Here is a 19,219-nt window from a genome sequence, read left to right as displayed (position 1 = left end):
AGCGTATCTTTTTTCCTCCAGAGTATACAAGTCTCATGGGCAGGGACCCGTTTGCCTCTTTCACAACAGTGTCCCTCAGTGGCTGGCATAGCACTGGTGTAGAAGGGAGGACTCAGGACATATGGGTGAAGGAAGAGCTTATTGTTGCTCTTAGAACACAGCGGTGCCCAGAGGAAGACAGACAGAGCCATGGACCCACAGGGGGAGAGGAGTTTAAAGGAGGTGACACAAGGCTTACCTTTGGAGACAGAATGTCAGTGGCTAAGGAGGGCAGGGAATTTGACAACAGAAGCCAGGAAAGGGAGGTGATGATGATTACAACGAAGGTAGCATTTATCATGTGTGCACTACATACCAAGAATGTTCATCATTTATTTGTTACATCAACCTGGCGGGTAGGTTGGTATCAGTGGGCTCCACCTCTAGATGGAAACTGGGATTCAGAGGTTGGTTAGGTTACGGGCCAAGGCCGGATCAGTGGAAAATGAAGGTGTTCAGCTCTGCACTAAGATACATTCCCATGAAACCTTAGTTCTACACATGAGAAGGCAGTAAGAGGTGGAAAAACTGGAGAAGTAGGTTGCATTTTGACTGTTGTGGGTCTTGAATGCCATGCTAAGGGATTAAGAGTTTAGACGTTAGCCTAATATACGTATTTATTTCTTTGATTACTAGAGAGGCTTTGAGGATTTGTGAGCACATTCCTCTGGAAAAAAGAACAGGTGGGGGGTAGGAGGGGTAGGGGGTCTGAGATTTGAGGGTCAGCAGCAGGGGAGGCATACATCCAGAATGAAGAGGAAATGAACTAGAATCTGGTTAGAGAGTCAGGGGAGAGGAAAAAAGAAACAATTGCTCCTAAATTCCCACCTGGCTGCCCAGGAGGCTGAGATGCTCTTAAACAAAGTTTGACAGAGAAGAAACCCATTGCAGGAAAGGTCTTCAGAAGAAATGTAGAGCCAGGCTACCCTCTTCTGGAGAATTAAAGCCCAGGGCCAGAGCTACTTAAATGCTGTTCCAGAAGCAATAAGGTTGAATACAATCAAATTGGTCTTTCAAACACCTGATAACCAATGAGCTGGTAACCAGGTAGCAATTCAGACAGATCTAGTTGTGCATAGAACAAGAGACTGCCAAAGCAAGTTATTACCTCTTCCAGTGCATACCATTTCAGACCCAGGAGTTATTTTAGAGGCAGAATTCACTTAAGAGTAGAAATAAATATTATCAATGGAGGAAAAATGAAGGAAACTCTGAGAATATTAATATGTTCAGAAGTGATAAATGACAACATGAGCATTAGCTGTTATTATGACATTAAAATAATAAAAGCCATCAACTATTGAAATGTGGAGGGTTTTAACAACTTAAAAATACTACATGCAGAGTTCAGCAAAGACAACTGTAAGAGGGGGAAATGACTGAATCTGTGGGACCAGCCTCACTGAGAGGTCTTCAGGCTCTGCACCTAGACCCAAAATCCAGCCAGATGTCTACTCTCCCATAATCCTTCCCTGTGCCTTACATGTGTCCTGGTCCAAGAAAGGGGCTGTCCACCTAGGAAGGGTCAGATGGCTGCCATCAGCTCAGGATGCTGGACAGCATGACCTGAAGTCAGGAGAAGAAAGCTGGCCACGGCCTTCCAGGACCCACAGCACTGGCCCCCATGACTCTGATCTCACCTCTTAATCCATTTCTCTCACTTTCTCAGCTCTAGACTTCTGTCTCCTTCTACTCCTCAAACATTGTAGACCTTGGGGACTTAGTATTCTGTTTTCTCTGTGAATGATTTACCCTGAAATATAAGAAATGTTCCCTTTACTTCCTTCTAGCATTGGTTTGAAATACCTTATTCTCAAGTGGTCTCCCCTGACAAACCCTTCTAAAAATGCATGTTACATCCCTCCTCACTGCCCCCAACACACCACCTATTCCCCTCCAAGCTTCCCTTTTCTGTCTCTTCTCTAAGCACTGTATATTTTATTCATAAATGTTATCTTCTGCTCCCCCCTCAAGATAAAGGGCTTCCTGAGGACAGAGATTTGGGGTTTTTCTTATTCACTGCTCCATCCCCACCTGAACAGTGCTTGAACTATGGTGATCACTCACGTGAAGTACTTGATGGGTGAAAGTTGGCTCTAGGCTATGATGATGTTCTCAGGCCAACTGGGCTGGGATGGTGGGGTGGAGGAGCTTGGTGGTGTCTCTTCAGCCTTTCGTCATCTCTTCCTGATGGCCCTGCTCATCCCTTTTCCAGGTGTTAGTATTTTGTCACTGTGACCATAACAACTGACACAACTTACAGGTTTATTTTGGTCCAAGGTTTCAGTCTATGGTCAACTGGCTCCATTTCTTTGAGCATGAAGAGAGGCAGAACATAATGGCAGGAAGGTGTGGAGGAGGAAAGCTACTCATTTCATGGCAGCTGAGAAGCAGTGTGTGTGTGAGGGGGGTGCTCAGGACAGGATATAGTCCCCAGGGGCACATCCCCAGGGTCCTATTTCCTCCATCCATGTTCCACCTACCTACAGTTTCCACCTACTCCCAGTAGTTCTTTCAAATTATTAATGCATCAAATGGATTAATCCACTGATAAGATTATACTGCTTGAGAGCCAATCACTTCTCCCAAAGCCCCACCCCCTGGATATGGCTGCAGTGGGGATCAAGTCTTCAATATATGAGTTTTGGGGGACATTCCAGATCCAAACCATAACACCAGGTCAACCCAGTCAAGTGTGGTCTTAGTTTTCAGATTTTAAAGGTGTCTTTCCCTGACAACTGAGAGTGATTCCTCCAGACTGTCTGATCTGCAGAGAAAAATCCCTGGTACAACTGAGAAACTAGAATATGGTGAACATGCAGCAGGAGGGAGTTAACTAGTTGAGTACTGACATGACACCCCAAGACGAAAATCCCATACCATGAATCTTTGTTTCATGCATAAAATTATTTGAACTATTGTGTAAAATTACCTTCAGGCAATATATATAAAATGTATACAAAATATAAATGACTTTCATGATTAAACTTGGGCCCCATTCCAAGATATCTCATGTGTATTCAAATATTTCAAAATCTGAAAAAAATTCTGAAATTTCAAATACTTCTGCTTCCAAACATTCTGGATTCTTTTCATCATGGCTTAACCAAATTGCTTGAACCCTCCTGAGCCTCAGTTTTCTCATCTGTACAATTTCTGTACAGATTAGTGATCAAAATTTCTAATTCAGATTAGTGATCACAGTTGTGGACCAATCACATGAGATAGATCCTACAATGAAGACTCAAAACCTCAGGAAAGGAAACAGCTGCCTAGGTCCCCTGGCATGTGGTTCAATGTAATACGCTATATAGATATTTCATTTTAAGAGGCAAATAGGACAAGAACTGGCCAAGTGACAGATTTGATTATTACCCAATGTATGTATCTCACTGAGGCAAGAGAAGAGAAAGGGTTAAAATGGACAGGCAGGAAACGTGGATTCCTTTAAGGTCAGGTTTGTATAGCTGGGCTGAGAAATTACAGACACAAGCCAAGCCTCATCAAGGTCAGGTCGATGGAGAGGTAACTGAGAGTGAGACACCTTCTCCTGGTACACAGGTCCCCACCAAAAATGGGGCTCAGAAACTGGACTAGACCAAAAAGAATGTGAAGAGCTCCGAGGACACTGAGCGGGCGCATTACCCAGGATTGAGTAGGCAGCTGCTGTCTTAACCTTGTAGATCAATATAAACCCTAGACAAGAGCCACTCACACTATCCCTCTCTTGGGACCCCTCCCCTCTGGGAGCTCTGCTTTCTTTTATTTACTCTAATAAAGTCTGTTACTTTGCTCTCAACCTTGTGTTTATGGATTTTATTCTTCGAATTCACGAGACAAAGAACCCCAAACTCCTCGCTATCCCAAAGTATGTAGAGTTTTATGTGTCAATCACAAACAAAAAGAAGTGTGACCCAAGAAAAGGAATATTCTCAGAGCTTTTAATACACACCAATGAACAAGATCCACTTGGAATCCACCAAGTCAGATCTTCTGTGTCCTAGTGGATTCTAATGTGCTGTCATGCCAGGAACTCTTAACTTACAGAGCCAAGTCCCAACTCCTCTTTGGGCACTCAAGCCTTCTGCAGTGGGGCTGCTCTTTTCTCCTCATGCCTTACCACACACACCCTCTCATCACACACTTGACAATCCAGCTACACAAACATGCCAGTATCCCCTGAAGACACACCATCAATTCATGCCAAGGTTTTGAAAACATTCTATTTGGTCTAGGACCCACTATTCAAAGTGCGGTCCATAGACCAGTAGTATCAACCTTACTTGGGAACTCAGAACTACAGATCCCCAGGAAGTCTACCCCAAGAAACACTTGATTCTTTCCTGGCTTGCATCTCTGGATTTGTGCTTTAATCCCTGGCTAGGATAACTCTGTTCTGTTAGGCCTTTCCCAATATCACTCTCTTCACTCCTGTTAAACTGAATCAGAGATTCTCTAAGGAGTACATTACCTTTATTTGGGAACAGAATGGCAATGCAAAGGAAATACACATGCCATTGTAGGCCACGAGACATTTAAAGATATTGTGCAAGAAGTTCTTAAAAGCGAAATGAGGGGGCTGGGGTAGTAGCTCAGCAGTAGAGCACTCGCCTAGCACTTGCGAGGCCCTGGGTTCAATCCTCAGCAACACATAAAGACAAATAAATAAAATAAAAGTATTATGTCCAACTACAACTAAAAAATATTTTTAAAAAAGCAAAATGAGGAGGGATACATAAGATATTTTGAAATAATGCTCTTTGGCCACTAGGATGAAAAGCAAAGGTGGTGACTGTCCAAGGTTAGACAGATAGTTACTAGGTAGTTGTGCTTACAGAAGGTGTGGTGTGTGTGTGTGTGTGTACACACAGTGGCTTTTATGCAAGGCTGTAATAGTCTTTTTGGATAGTTGTTATCAGGACATTGTGCATGACAACCCTTCCTTCATAACCTCCTGGATTTACTTATTTACTGTTTGTTGACACAAGTGACTCCATGTTTTTTATTTTTGTGGTGCTGGGGATTGAACCCAGGGCCTTGTGCATTGGAGGAAAACACCCTACCAACTGAGGTATATCCCCAGCCCCAAATTCTGAGAATTTCCTTATGACCTTCCCCTTCAAAGAATTAATTCCTCCCTTCTTTATAATCCCACTTTTATAGAACCCAGCAACTAAAACCAAAACAATTTAACCTAAACATAGGCTAGGTTATGTTATGTTATTATGGCCAAACAAAAATAGCCTTGCTGCTTGCTCCAAGTAATATATGGTCCTAGAGGAAAACCAACTAAACAAAACAGAGTAATCTCTACACTCATGGTTTATGCATCATCACTGGCTTCAAGACCCTTATTTCACTGTGCCTGTGCAGTCAAAGCTATTAAAGCAAATTCTGCCCAATCCCAATTTCTTCTTGCAAAACTCATCTGAAAATCACCCAGCTCTGGTCATAGAAATATCCTAATTTCTTCTTTTGAGGCAATACTGAGAAATGATGTTCTCCCTAAATATACAGCCTTGTTAATGGGCATATTTGACAGGGGGCAGCTAACACTTTCAGCACAAAATATTGCAATTATTTATGTGTACACCAAATTTCTTCCCATGCTGTGCTATTGACCCATTCTGGGTACACACACACACACACACATTGTGCCCAAAGTTTTAGAGGCCTTGCCTAAACCAAAATAAAAATAATTATAAGGCAGTCCTTGAAAGCAAGTCTGAATAAATAGAGATATCTTTATATCCTACATCACAAAGAAGCAATAAGTGTTGGCAGGAAGAAAAGTCGAATTGCTTTGTAGCTGCTCCACCCTAAGATCAAACCACGAGTGGCTTCTTTTGACATTCTTTCTTCCTCCTTCCAGGCTCAACATTGCCCCAACAACTCTGCTGCCCCAATCCTAAATGCACAGCATAGACTCACACCCAGAACATCAGAACAACAAAATTCAATGAATGAAAACTGGAACTGGAGGCAAGAGAGGAAGAACAGCAAAGAGACATAGGGGCCAGAGAGCTCCAGGGCCCAAGGAAAGACATTTCCAACATCAGGAGAGGAACAGTCCTGTGCTCAAGCACCTCCTGCCCTCACTCACCCTTTCTCCACATCCTACTCACACCAGGAGCTGAGGACAACTCAGCCCTAGAAAAACATTTATCTCTGCAGATGGCTCTGCAGTTTTGAGAATGGAATGTAAAACATGAACTAAAGGTTAAGGACTATTTTGTACATTCTGTTATATATTTAGAGATTTATTATTTGTCCTGGGTTGCTCCATGTCAGTATAAATTGTTGATTTAATAAGCATGGTGTATACATAATACCGGTTTGGATAGATTAGTTTGAGTCTGTTTCCATCCCTTCAGTGTTCATATGGTCTTTCATTCCATAATGGCTTAAGAGTTTTCAAACAGAAAACATGGGTAAAAATTAGATAACAAAATACCCAAGAATGTCTCAAATTAAAAAGCATTATAACCACAAAGTTGTTGCAAATGTGGAACAAGATGGAAAAACGTGCATCTCCTGTAATGGCAGACACTACAAAGTTACATGGCAAAGGACCTAGAAAGGGACAAAGAGCCATGGTTAAATCAATCTGCAATAGTGTGCTATGACCCAGAAATTCCAGGGCTAGTGTAGACCAGATAAAAGCCACCAAAAGATGTCTGTGTGCCACGATCTATGCAGCAACAACAAAAGATCACAAGGAGGGGTGACAGGAGATTAATAAAAACACAGAGACATTTTTAAGTAAAGCTGGGGCCAGGTGGGACACTGTCCTCTGATGGAGGAACAGTGGGCCAGAACTAGCTCCACATGTTTATTACATAGAGTTTCAAGTTCAGGAAGTTTAACTACAGAAGCTCTGCAAATTGTTCAAGACCTGTGAGTTATCAACAGGCTTCTTTGTGCACTAAAAAGTTACAGTATTCAGAACATCTCTGGGTACAGCTATCCTGCTGTACCCAGAAAACCCATTATACTGGAACACCTGCTAACTGTTGGCATCAGAGCTGAGTGTCAAGGCTGTTCATATATTCTCATCTTCTGGCAAGGAATGTTCCCCAGGCTTGGCTTTTGCCAACACAGCAGGATCATCTGGGGCATATTCACTCTCCTCATCTTCCTCTTTATTTTTCAACCAAAACCGATGTATACCTTCTGAATTGGAACTGGGATCCAAGGACTTTGCAGCTGACTGTGAGAAAATAACACAGAATTAAGAGCAAGAAAACAAGTCCTATGAAATACTATGTAGTATGTTCTAGCATATTCCAAAGATTGAAACCATTTAAGTCATCCAAAAGCTTTTCTGCAAAACTAGTAGGAGATAACATGGGAATCTAGCTTTCGTGTATCACTTGAATGTAGTGGTGCAGCTGCAAAAGATCTAAACTAACACTGTCATGATTCCAAATTTCAAACAGATGCACCTTTAACTTTTCCCAATCCCACTGGGAACTACTGCATGGAAAAAGGTGTAACACAAATAAACTGATAAGTGACTTGGCATCTTAATTGTTGCCTGACCTTAAGACTTTGTATCTGATCACCCATGCCCACTACAGTAGCCTCTAAGGCATTCAACTTAGCTTCAAGTTTATTATCAATTGCCTCCTGACCTTGGAGAGCTCAATTGTTGACAAAATGGGCCATCTGGATGCCCCCACCAGGTGACAGAGGCAGTGATTGCAGAAGTAATTATAGTAATTGGGATAATGATACCAAAGATTATAAGTCCTGCTGCACAACATGACTGAGTTAACCAATTAAGAAGTTTTTGTTTGTTTGTTTGTGGTGGTGCTGGGGATTGAACCCCAGGCCTTGTGCATGCAAGGCAAGCACTCTACAGGCTGAGCTATATCCCCATTATGAAATTCTTGAAGAACTTGCAGCCCTGCATCTGGATACCAGTCACCAGCAATGTCAGTGGGAAGCATAAGAAAGGAAGACTGGTATAAAACCAGAATATCTTGATCTTTGTTATGCCTAGTTACACAAATAGTGAGATTATAATTAGTACACTGCACAGAATGTTTCCTGTCTATTTTGGTGATATTAACATTTCCCGTTAATAATACATAGACTGTACACACATGAAAACCATATCATGGGCTAATGGTACAACCACTGGCTAGATGTTAATGATTGACTAGAGATGCTGACAAAAATCCAAAGCAGCCAAAAGATGACATAAGTCTCTCTGTGTGCCTCCTGAACTTGTGGTCTAAATATTACTAACAAGCCCTCCAGGAGGCATGAACTCATGATGAGGATGCGCTGGATCAAGCCTAAGAGACCAGTCCAGGACATATGACTCAGAGTGGGAAATATTATGTCTCACAGGGACTAGGTTAGCACAATCAAGCCATTGGGGGAAAAACCCTAGTTCTAAGGTGGTGGAATTAAGGCAATAAGGAATTGGAGGGTGTTTGGCAAGGTTCTCACAACTGGATTTAGAAAACGCTACTTTAGTGATGGTTTGTATATATTTTCCAAAGGACCAGAAACACTGGCAACAAAGATGTCTTATTTTTCTTGGACACTTGTAAGCACCCAGTTTTCTGGCAAATAGACAGGTAAATAGGGGCCTCAGCACTGTACCCAAGAATAAGTATAATTAAAGTAATGAGAGGGAGTAAGATGGCAGTCAGATTGACCACTCACCATGGCAGAGTGATTTGTGAACACTGGAATAGACCCTCCTACCAAGGAGGTAGGATTAGTAACAGGAGGGTCTGGAAAATATGTCTAGTAAGTCTCTCCTGCCACCATACGTACCTGGCAACTTACAATGGCCAGCATTGTCATAAACATGGTAGCTGGCGTCACAGAGTTTCCTTGACTCTCAATTGTATTCCGAGATTCCCTTATCAGCCCCTCCATCTGAGTCCAAGTTGGGAGATATGGAATTCGCTTCCTTTTCCTATACCTTTTTCTCTTGTGGAAATGGCAGACAGTGATTTGTGCAGCACCACCACTTGTGGATTGACCTGCAATCGTTTCAACTGGGGTTTGAGTCCCACTAATGGATCCATCATGACACACCGCTTTCTCAGGTCCCCAAGTCAGTGTCTCAGCACCTTCTGGAAAGACACAAACATTATCTCTTACCCACCTTATTACTGGATCCAGCACATTCCATTTCCCTGATTGCAAGCCTTCCACCATACTGTTCCTGCTAAACAAACAGGGCCAGAGATTGGATGCCTCTTGGCTGCATGTGGTGCAGCCCTGCTCATTACAATTTTAAAAATTTAAGGTAAAAAGAGCATGATGTAATTGGTTCTATGGGGATGGGTGGTAACTATCTCACCCTTTTTGTTTTTGAAGTTGAATCTTTAGTGTTCTATAGGCAAATTCTACTACTGCTTGTCCTTGGTATTATATAGCATTCCTGATAGGAAGCACAGAAGTGTTGAAAGAACTGGCTTAAGCCAGACCATTATCTGTTTTAAATTCTCCCCGCTCCCAATGTTTAACAATCTTTAATTCAAATGTAAAAGTTCAAAACAAGCCATCTGTAGGGCTTGGGATTTGTTGTTCTTTTAAAAGCAAGAATAGGGGAAATGCAACAAAATGATCTTTCTACTTTTCTCAAAAACTTTCAAGGAAAGGATAGACCATAGGGCCATAACAGATCCATTAACCAAACCCACCTTCTCCCTGACCAACTTTCACACCCATTCCATAATTTAATATATATTCCTAAATGTAGATTTACAGTTCAGCTTTGCTTACATAACCATTTAAAAATACTTAGCACGAGCTTGCTTCCTATAATGTCAAGCAAACTGTGAACTACTTCAATCTGAATTTCTTCTTTTTAAAACAAGAGGGCAGTTACCTGTAGAAAGCAATATTTAGCCCCCATTTACATTTCCCAGAAATGGCATATGCCTGTCATTCAAAGGCCTCAACACTCTCATGCTTCCAAAATGGAATACTTACCCTAACGTGCACAGAAGCATGAATGGCAAACTATTTTTCTATTTATTTGAAGCACAGAAAAAAAAAAAATTGGTATACTTTGGAAATTTGGTGGCACAAGGTACACTGCCATTAACTTGAGGGACATCACATAGTAAAAAATGAGAGAGAGAAAAGAAAAAGGAAGTAAAAAAACTTTTTTCTCCTATTTCAAACACTGCATTACATAATTTTACCTGCCCAAACAGACCATGTACAAATATTAAGCCAATAAACTGTTAACATCCATAAAAAGGGAGCTTTCTTATTAAAATGCAAGAATTTAAAAGTGGTATCTAAACAAAAAAAGACAAAACCAAACTGGAATGTAAGCCTAGATATCACATCTAAAATCGGAATTTTTTGGTTTGGGCCTTCATAGTGTTCTCTCCCTCTACCATATTCTGCTGGAGTCCCAGGGCCCCTTCCTCTAGGACCCTGTCCACGCTCAGGCCCCTCACCTGCCTGCCCAAAGGACTCAGTACACCTGTAGCTTCCCATGGTGGAATCACTCGTGGTTGCTGGTGGAACTCCAGGATTAGCTTCATAACCTAAGCCGCTACCGCGACTGCCACCACCTACAGGTGAACATTTCTGGCCTCCTGAACCATAGTGAGCTCCCATGTTCGTGGCTCCTCCCCGACCTGTTCTCAAGTCTCTTTCACTTGGATCCTCGTAGTCCATCTGGCTATAACTTTCTTCTCCTTGGTGTCTCATTTCTTCCATTTCACATTGGTAGATCATCTCTTCATCTCTTCTATGCTGTTCCTCCTCTTGTCTCCGTTGCTTTTGATCGTGAAGTTCTTCCCCACCTCTTATTTCTCCCGGCTGTGTCATCAGACCTTGGCGCAAAAGATTTGCCTGGTAGGCATCTTCTATTTCTCTTTCCAACTGCCTTTTTGCATTGTCTATGTTTTTTTCAACTTGTTCCCTTTGCTCTTTTTCCATTTCATACAAGAACTTCCACCTCTGAGAATATTCATACTCAAATGTGCCACACTCAGCAAAACGAGGTGGCTTTTTTCTCGCCTTTTGATACTTTGAATTCCTCTCAGCCAATTTTTCAGGATAACCATCTTCATCATTGAATTGTTCAAGAGGTTCCACAATAACTGGACGAGGAGTTGTCGTCAGTAGGAAAACACCTTGAGAGCACCGTTGGTATGCTTTCATTTTGGCTTTGAGAGTTTCAAATTCAACAATGCCTTTCCCTGTAGATCTTCCACGACCATCCACAATTACAACAGCACTTTCAACAGGACCAAACTGGCTAAAAGCTTCTTCCAACAGTTCATTGGTAACATAAGGTGAAAGATTACGAACAGAGAAGGCATTATTACGTCTGGCGAAGCGAATCTGAATCTTACTGCCTCTCACGCACGTATCATCAAGTTCAGCTTTGGCAAGTTGAGCCAAGGCTTTAGTTTCAAGTCTAATAAGTCCATATCCTTTGTATTGATGGACAAAAATGTTTCTTGGTTCTCCGTATTTTGCAAATAGTCTTTTTAATTCATCCTCTGTGACATCATAAGGTAGTTTCCCAACAAACAACTGACAACGCTGTGTGTAAGTTTTCTCTCCAGGCCTCCTCAGGAGAGCCATCTTCTCCTCGCCGTGGCCGCCGGGCGAGGGACCCTGGCGGGGCTCCTGGTGGTAAGGCTCCCCGCCTCCTTCCTGCAGTGGCTGGGAGTGGCCACCAGGAGCGTTCAGGTCCCAGCGGACGCCAGGCTTCAGCTCTCCAGGCTGCTTGCCGCCTATGGGGCTTTTGGAGCCTGGGCCCTGCTTAGGCCCTGGGTCCAGGCTGTGCGCGGGTGGAGGCGGCGCGGGAGTGGTGGGGACGTCGCTAGTCGGCTGAGCGGACGGAGGCGCCCCTGGCGGGGCCGAGGTGACTGCGGGCGGCGGGGTCGGGCGCGGAATGGCGGACGGGTCCGAGCCGGAAGCCGGCGGCGCAGTGCCTACCATGGTAGCGGGGCCGGGCCGGGCCTCTGAGGGACCACCGGCTTGGACGAATCCTGCAGCGGCGGCGGCAGCGGCGGCGGCTGAGGCCGCTGTGGCGGCTGCTGCTGGTGCGAGGGCGGCAGCAGGATCAAGGGCTTAGGGCAGCCTGGGCGGCCCGGCAGAGCTCGGGCTCAGGCTCCTGGGGACGCGGTTCTGATGGAAGCCCATGCTGGCTAGCGGAAAGCGGAAATCGTGGATACCGCCACCGGCACCGCCGCGACTCCGGAACCAATCAGGAGACACGTCTGCGGCCAAGGGGTGGTCCGGGCAGAAGCGAGGAAGACGCTACCGGCGTGTGAAGGCTACCTGGCTTCGCACAAGATGGCGGCTCGGGAGACTGAGACAGGAGGATCGGGAGTTCAAAGCCAGCCTCAGCAGTTTAGCAAGACGCTGAGCAACTTGTGAGACCCTGTCTCTAAATAAAATACAAAATAAGCCTGGGGATATGGCTCAGTGTTCGGATGCCCCTGAGTTCAATCATCCGTAAGCCCCCCCACCACCAAAAAAAAAAAAAAAAAATGGCGGATGACACAGGCCTCGGTTTTGAAGTCCTGGGGTTTCCCTCTGACTCCAAAGCGGCCAGGCAGTGACTAATCACATGGATCGCACTTTTTCCCATTTGTGCCATAGCAAAAATGAACCGAGAGTAGTTGTTGATAGATGCAAGTGCATGCCATTGACTTCTAAAGGGTAACATCCCTCTGCCTAATGTGATTTAAGCTCCTGAGGATTTACCCCAGTTGAAGACGAGGCGGGGAATAACACATTGGGGACATTGTTTATGGTCCCGACCTGTTCCCTAGTAAGATGAAATTCTTCGTGCACACTAGAGGCGTTTTGGTGATATAAAGCATGTAATGTTTGGGCTAAGGAATAAGGTGAAACAAGTTCCACTGGAGGAACAATATGGTCTAATGGTCTATGCATTGTTTGTTTCCACTAAGGGTCCTGGGTTGAACTCAGGACCTTGTGCATTGCTAGGAAAGTGCTCTACCACTGAACTACATCCCTATGCTTTTTTTTTTTTTTTTTGGGGGGGGGGGTTATTAGGGATTGAACTCAGGGGCACCCAACCACTGAGCCACATCCCCAGCCTTATTTTGTATTTTATTTAGAGACAGAGTGTCACAAGTTGCTTAGTGCCTCGCTATTGCTGAGGCTGGCTTTGAATTCACAATCCTCCTGTCTCAGCCTCCCAAGCTGCTGGGATTACAGGTGTGTGCCCTGGCACCCAGGGAAGCTCTTTTAAAGTTTTTTGAGGCAGGATCTGGCTATATTGTCCAGGCTGGCCTCTAATTTGCAATCCCTCTGCCTTACCCTCTGAAGAAGTTGAGATTGTTAGCTGTGTACCTCTGGGCCTGGCTATTTAATAAAATTTTTGAATGTTGTGTTTATAGCTAAGTTCTCTATAATATGTACAGTTATTGAGTAGATAAGTGTCTAAACTAAGAAATTAGATAATAAAGAAAATGAATTTATGGGCTTATGGTGGAAGAACAGGAGTAAGAATAAAGGCAAGTTGTGGCAGCTTCCCATCACCACGACAAAACACCTGACATAAAAGACTTAAAAGAGGAAAGGTTTATTTTGGCTCACAGTTTCTGAGGTTTCTGTCTCTGGCCGCTTGGCTTTGTTATTTGAGCCTGAAGTGAGGCAGTGCATCATGATAGAAGGTATGGTGGAGCAAAGTTGCTCACTTCATGGCAGCCAGGAAGTAGTGAAAGAGCAAGGGTCCAGGGACAAAATATACCCTTCAAAGTCCTGCCCAAGTGACCCCCTCTTTCATCTAGACCCCACCCCCTAAATGTTCCACCACCTCTCAGTACTAGCACCAGCTGGCTACCAAATCTTCAACACATGAGGCCTTGGGGAATGAACATTCCAGATACAAACTAACATCGTAGGATGAAAAAAAAAAATCTTCTTGAATTTACAAAATTATCTTTTCAACCCAAATATGAAAATATAACAATTTTTCAGCAGTGACATTTATTGCTACATGACAAATTACCCTTAAAACGTAGTGACTTAAAATCCAAATACCTATCTTCACACAGTCTAAAGATTAGGAATCTAAAAGTTACTTAGTGGGATGGGTCTGACTCAACCAAGAGGTTGTTTGCCTTCAAGATGTCATTGGCACGACGGGCATCTGCAGGCCTGTTTGGGCTGAAGGAACTGCTTCTAAGATTACTTAGCTTAGCTGGCAGCTGGTGGTCTCAGTTCCTTAGCACTGTAGACCTCTGCATGAATTGCTTACATATTTCTTCTCACAACATACCATTCGTTTCCCCCACAGTAAGTGATTCAAGTTCGTGAGCAAGTAACCATGGAAACCATGATGCCTTTTGTGACTTAGTCTCAACTGTGACAGTTCACCACCTCTACTGTGTTCCTCTGTTAACACAGAACAACCCTGATGTACCACCTCAGAGGACTCAGCAAGAGCATGAATCCAGGAACTCAGTGGGGCCACCCTGGAGCCAGGCGAGCACACCTGCTAATAATGAGTCAGAGTTAGAAGCTGGGCCCAGGAGCACAGTCAGAGGCTGTAGATTCTGGCAATGTTTGACACTTTTCATGTGAACTTGATATAGTAACAAAATTTCTGGGTACCCTGAAAATAGAAATAATAATAATTGTTTCTACCAGTTGGATGATGATTGAATGATGGCAGTCAACTGATAAATTGAGAGGATGTGAGTGAATACAGCCCACAGAAATGCAGGCAATGTGGATTTTTCTGAGAGGGCACTTTGAAGTCCCATGAACTAGGCAATTGTAAATCTTAATTCCATCAGTGTGGTCTTGGAAAGATCACGAGCTCTCTCTAAGCCTTGGCTTCCTCAGTCTCCAAAAAGGACATGGTAATAGTTGCTTTGGTGAGTTTTTATGGGGATTCAAGATTTTACATATTTTATATATTTTTTTCTTTTTTAAAATTTGTTCTAACTAGTTATACATGACAGTAGCATACATTTTGATATGTTGAACACAAATGGAGCACAACTTCTCCTTCCTCTGGCTGTACATGGTGCAGAGTCACTCCAGTAGTGTAATCATACATGTATGTAGGGTAATAATGTCTGTCTCATTCTGCTGCCCTTCCCATTCCCACAGCCCACCCCCCAAAACAAACCAAATTCCTTCATTCTTCCCTGTCCTCCACCCACAAGGGATTGTATTTTTATTATGTATATCAAGCAATTGATGAGTAGTAACTCTTAAAGCTTACTTCATATAGAGTGACCGTGTGGGTTGTCAGATGTCTCTGAGGTTTGAGAAAGAATCTTGAAATTAATCAAAAAGGTAACTCTCTCTCACTAATATAACCATATTTCAGAAAATTAAGAAAACGGGGGAAAAAAGAAAAAATTATCCCAGAACTCTAACATAGGGCTGGGGGTGTAGCTCAGTTGGTAGAGTGCTTGCCTCACATGCATAAGGCCTTGGGTTCAATCCCCAGCACCACCAAAAAAAGAACTCAAACAATTTCATCACCATCTTTCTTTCTAGCCTTCTTTTCTTCATTGAAGTGAGAGTTATTACATAACAGTTGCTTTTTGCTTCTTTTTATATCTTAATATAACTTCTTATAGAATTTGACACTTGTTCCAGTATGTCATGCTTAGGGCAGTGGCCCCAGGGTAGTAGAGAGAGAGAAAGTATGGAGGGAAGAAGTGCCCTGGATCAGCAGGGCTGTGTCAGGATCCGCTCAAGTTCTGAGACACAGATCTCCTGTAGGATTAAAGACCACTGAGGGAAAGAGTGGGAGGTGCTTTAAGAAATCTGGAGGTTGTGGAGAGATGAAGGTTGTTTAACCACTGTCAATTCCTTATCTATAAATTAAACCTGTTACATGCACCTGTCTTTATAAGGCTGCTGTGAAGATGAATCCAGTTAGTACAGTGCCCAGCACATAGTAAAGACGTTGGTACTAAAATGATAAGATTGAATGAGTCAGGCACTAGGAGTTCCCAAAAATTAACAGTGATGGAATTCTTTTTTTTTATTATTTTTTCTTTTTAGATACACATGACAGTATATTTTGACATATTTATACAAACATGGGCAACAGGAATTCTTAATAGACTTCTTCAACATTCATACCCTAAAATTTCACAACTGATTTCTAGGATATAGGAAATTCCACCTGGATGTTAGGTCAATAGGGGTTGATCACTAACCCTAAACATTTATAGCAAAGCCCAAGGCCTAAGAACTAGGTGGGTAAAGAAAGGATGGCATGCTAAATAGGGCAGGAGCATGCCTCCAAGAGAGCACAAGGTGGCAGCAGCTACTGTGGTCATTGCCACTCTATAAAGAGAAAACCGATTCAAGCTGCTATTTGACAGCTGCAGCGCATTTTTAAAATATTCACCAGAATTAATGTGCAATGTGCTATGCCACGTAAATAAGCTGATGCTACTCAGGCATTTTTGGAAATTTGCACGCACAAAAATCTGTTAAAATCAGTTAAGCCACAGGATTCCAAGCACTAGGAGGAGGGTTATGTTTTCTGTCTTTTTTCCAGCTACTGAGGTTCTTTGGATTATTTGACCTAGACTTGTACAGTATTTAATTTACATATTAAAATAAGGTTAACATATAAAATAAATACAAAGTGCACATTAGCAGGGGAAAATTTTGGGGAAGTCTTATGCTGGGAAAAAAAGAAATCCATTTAACTTTATTCAGTTCTGTGTTTCCCATACTTTAGACCCAGAAGACTTGTTTTCCATATAAAATGCATTATCATACTTTGGAGAAGGCTTTGCAGCTTTGAAAGGAAACCCCCCCCAAAAAAATCAGTCATCCAAAACAAAGTGATGCCCTTGTGCCATGCCTAGGCACCTAAAGTGATGCTGATGGCCCCTTGCCACCTGCCAAGCTTGCATTAGCATCTGGGAATGGCAGTTACCCTTGAGGGCCACCCTGCCCTTCTCCTCATTACTGAACCCACAGGCAAGAGGTGAATGAAAGAAGCAGCTCTGGCCAGGATACCTCCATAGAGCTCTAAAAATGTTCACTTCTCTCTGGCTCCCTGAGGGGAAAACATTTTTTTGGGATGAACTCTCTAACAATTGCCTTATGTCAGCAGCTTTCTTGGTGTGTGTGTGTGAGAGAGAGAGGAAGCGTCTCTAATACAGCTTAAATACTGTCCATTTCCTGTTGTCAGAATGTAACACACTACACCATGCTCTTTACTGTAAAAGGTGTTCTCCTAAATTTAAAGACATCAGTCTGTGTCTTGTTTGTTTTCTCTTTTATCTTCTTTACAAGTTTGCAAACATGGAGGGCAAGGTGTGTGGTAAGCCCTGGATTCCTTATCTGTATAATGAGCAGAATGATATTTATCTTGCAGATTTTTGTAAACCAGAATTTTAGAAATATTAAATAGAAAATTAAATGTGTATAAATTATCTAAAACAAAATCAGCAACATAGCAGGACCCAATACATGACAACAACTGGCATTTCCACACTTGCTGTTAACTCTAAACTCTGGGAGGATATAACATATAGATGAAGTTTTTTTGTTGCTGTTCTTTGGTTTTGGTACAAGGGATTAACCCACAGGCATTTAACCACCAAGTCATATCCCCGGCACATTTTTATTTTGAGACAGGGTCTCACTAAATTGCTTAGGACCTCCCTAAATCGCTGATGCTGGCCTTGAACTTGCGATCCTCCTGCCTCAGCCTCCTAAGCTGCTGGGATTACAGGCATGCACCAGGGCTGAAGTATGTTTGATTGCTAGAGTAAATCACAGAACTGTAGCATTTGGGAATGACTGAAAATTTTAAAGAGTTGGGAGAATTCTTAGAAATTATCTTTTGCAGATGAGCAGAGAGAAATTGAGGTTGATTAAAAACTAAGTAACTTTTCCATATTTTGCACAGGAGCATGAATTATCATCAGAAAACATTCAGATCCCACACTAAGAACAAAAAATCTCACTGAAAAGTTAAAATCCAAACATGTCTCATATCTAAAGTGCATGAACCCATAAATCTTCATTTTGCATTGTCCCAGGGATTCTGTAACTTACACAAATTTGCATGTTTAATAACAAATTTGAACTTTCAGGATACTAAGTGATCTACTGCAAATGTTCCCAGTATTTTGTTTAAATCTCTGCTTGTACTTCACAGCTGACAGGTTTTCTTTGTCAAGCCTTGTGTGAATCCAACCCCAAAACGTCAGCTCATCCCATCACTAGAGGGCACTAAACCCACTTGTGTAGGATTCAAGGAACCGATCAGTGTGGGACAGCTGAAGGGTTTGCAAAAAAAGTTTCATGTCCTGGTTCCACTTTAAATGTTCATAGTCAGACATGACAGCAGATGAATTAAATATGCCATTCTTCTGTATATTTAAAGTTAATTGAATTTTTAAAAAATAGATCAGAGCTAAAGAAGTGGCTGCCAGGCCCAGCATCTCTGGGCCATCTCAGTGACCTAGGGAGGATCCCATTGAAATCCAATCTCCAAGAACCGGCCACCCCACAAACAAAACAGGAAGCAAGCACATTCTAGACCTTCTTTCCTGATAAAGTCGACCATTTGTAATATATTTGTAGAGATAATGGGAGCTAAATAGTAAGAGCTGATGGAAAAGGAGCATTTCTAGAACTTATGCTGAACCAAGGCAAATGCAAGAAGACAAAGAACGAATGGAAAGTAAAATCAGAAGAAACAAAGAAAAAAAGAATAGCAAAGTCTGGAGAATTGGAAAGTGAACCTTTGAGTAGCAGCCAGAGTTATAAAGCTTCAGAGCTGGAAGGAGCCTTTTAATGGAAGCAGAAAAGGACCCAAAGACTAAATAATTTATCAAAAATCATGCAGGTAATTAGTGGTAGACAACTGAAGGACCCTCAATTTGCTAACTGGTGCATTTTCCATTCAAAATCCTTACCAGAATCCAAGTCAATGCACATAGAAACGTCCTCCCCTCTGCCCACACATGCACATGCGCACGCGCGTCCACCATTATCACAGTACAGGAAATTGAAGGAAGCCATCTGAAACTTCAACGGCGGGCACAGCCGCCACAGATAACATATCAAACGAAAGGCTGGAAATGAGCACGGCTCTCATTCACACAGGAAGCCGTTTGACCCTATTTAGTAATCAGTTCCATACTCCCAGAAGAATGCCAGAACAAAAACAGAAGGGGGGAGAAAAGAAAGAAACCAACAA

The 19,219-nt window shown here is 42.7% G+C and overlaps 1 protein-coding gene and 1 non-coding gene across 2 annotated transcripts; one reads left to right on the top strand and one right to left on the bottom strand.

The window, feature by feature from the left end:
- Positions 1 to 6,794: 6,794 nt before the first annotated feature.
- LOC124102829 (splicing factor, proline- and glutamine-rich-like) lies at positions 6,795 to 18,356 on the bottom strand. Its single transcript, XM_046459253.1, is given in 5 exon segments — positions 6,795 to 7,249; positions 8,833 to 9,137; positions 10,482 to 11,985; positions 11,988 to 12,148; positions 18,257 to 18,356. Coding segments are annotated over 5 exon segments (2,238 nt in total). The 3' UTR covers positions 6,795 to 7,081.
- Positions 15,420 to 15,492, top strand: Trnav-cac (transfer RNA valine (anticodon CAC)). The gene has a single exon. It is a non-coding gene; the product is annotated as a tRNA-Val (tRNA).
- Positions 18,357 to 19,219: the final 863 nt, after the last annotated feature.

This window comes from Marmota monax, unplaced genomic scaffold (assembly GCF_021218885.2).
Source record: "Marmota monax isolate L192 unplaced genomic scaffold, Marmota_monax_Labrador192_F-V1.1 WCK01_AAM20220418_F8-fsc00332, whole genome shotgun sequence".
Taxonomy (NCBI): domain Eukaryota; kingdom Metazoa; phylum Chordata; class Mammalia; order Rodentia; family Sciuridae; genus Marmota; species Marmota monax.
This window is presented reverse-complemented; position numbering and strand designations above follow the sequence as displayed.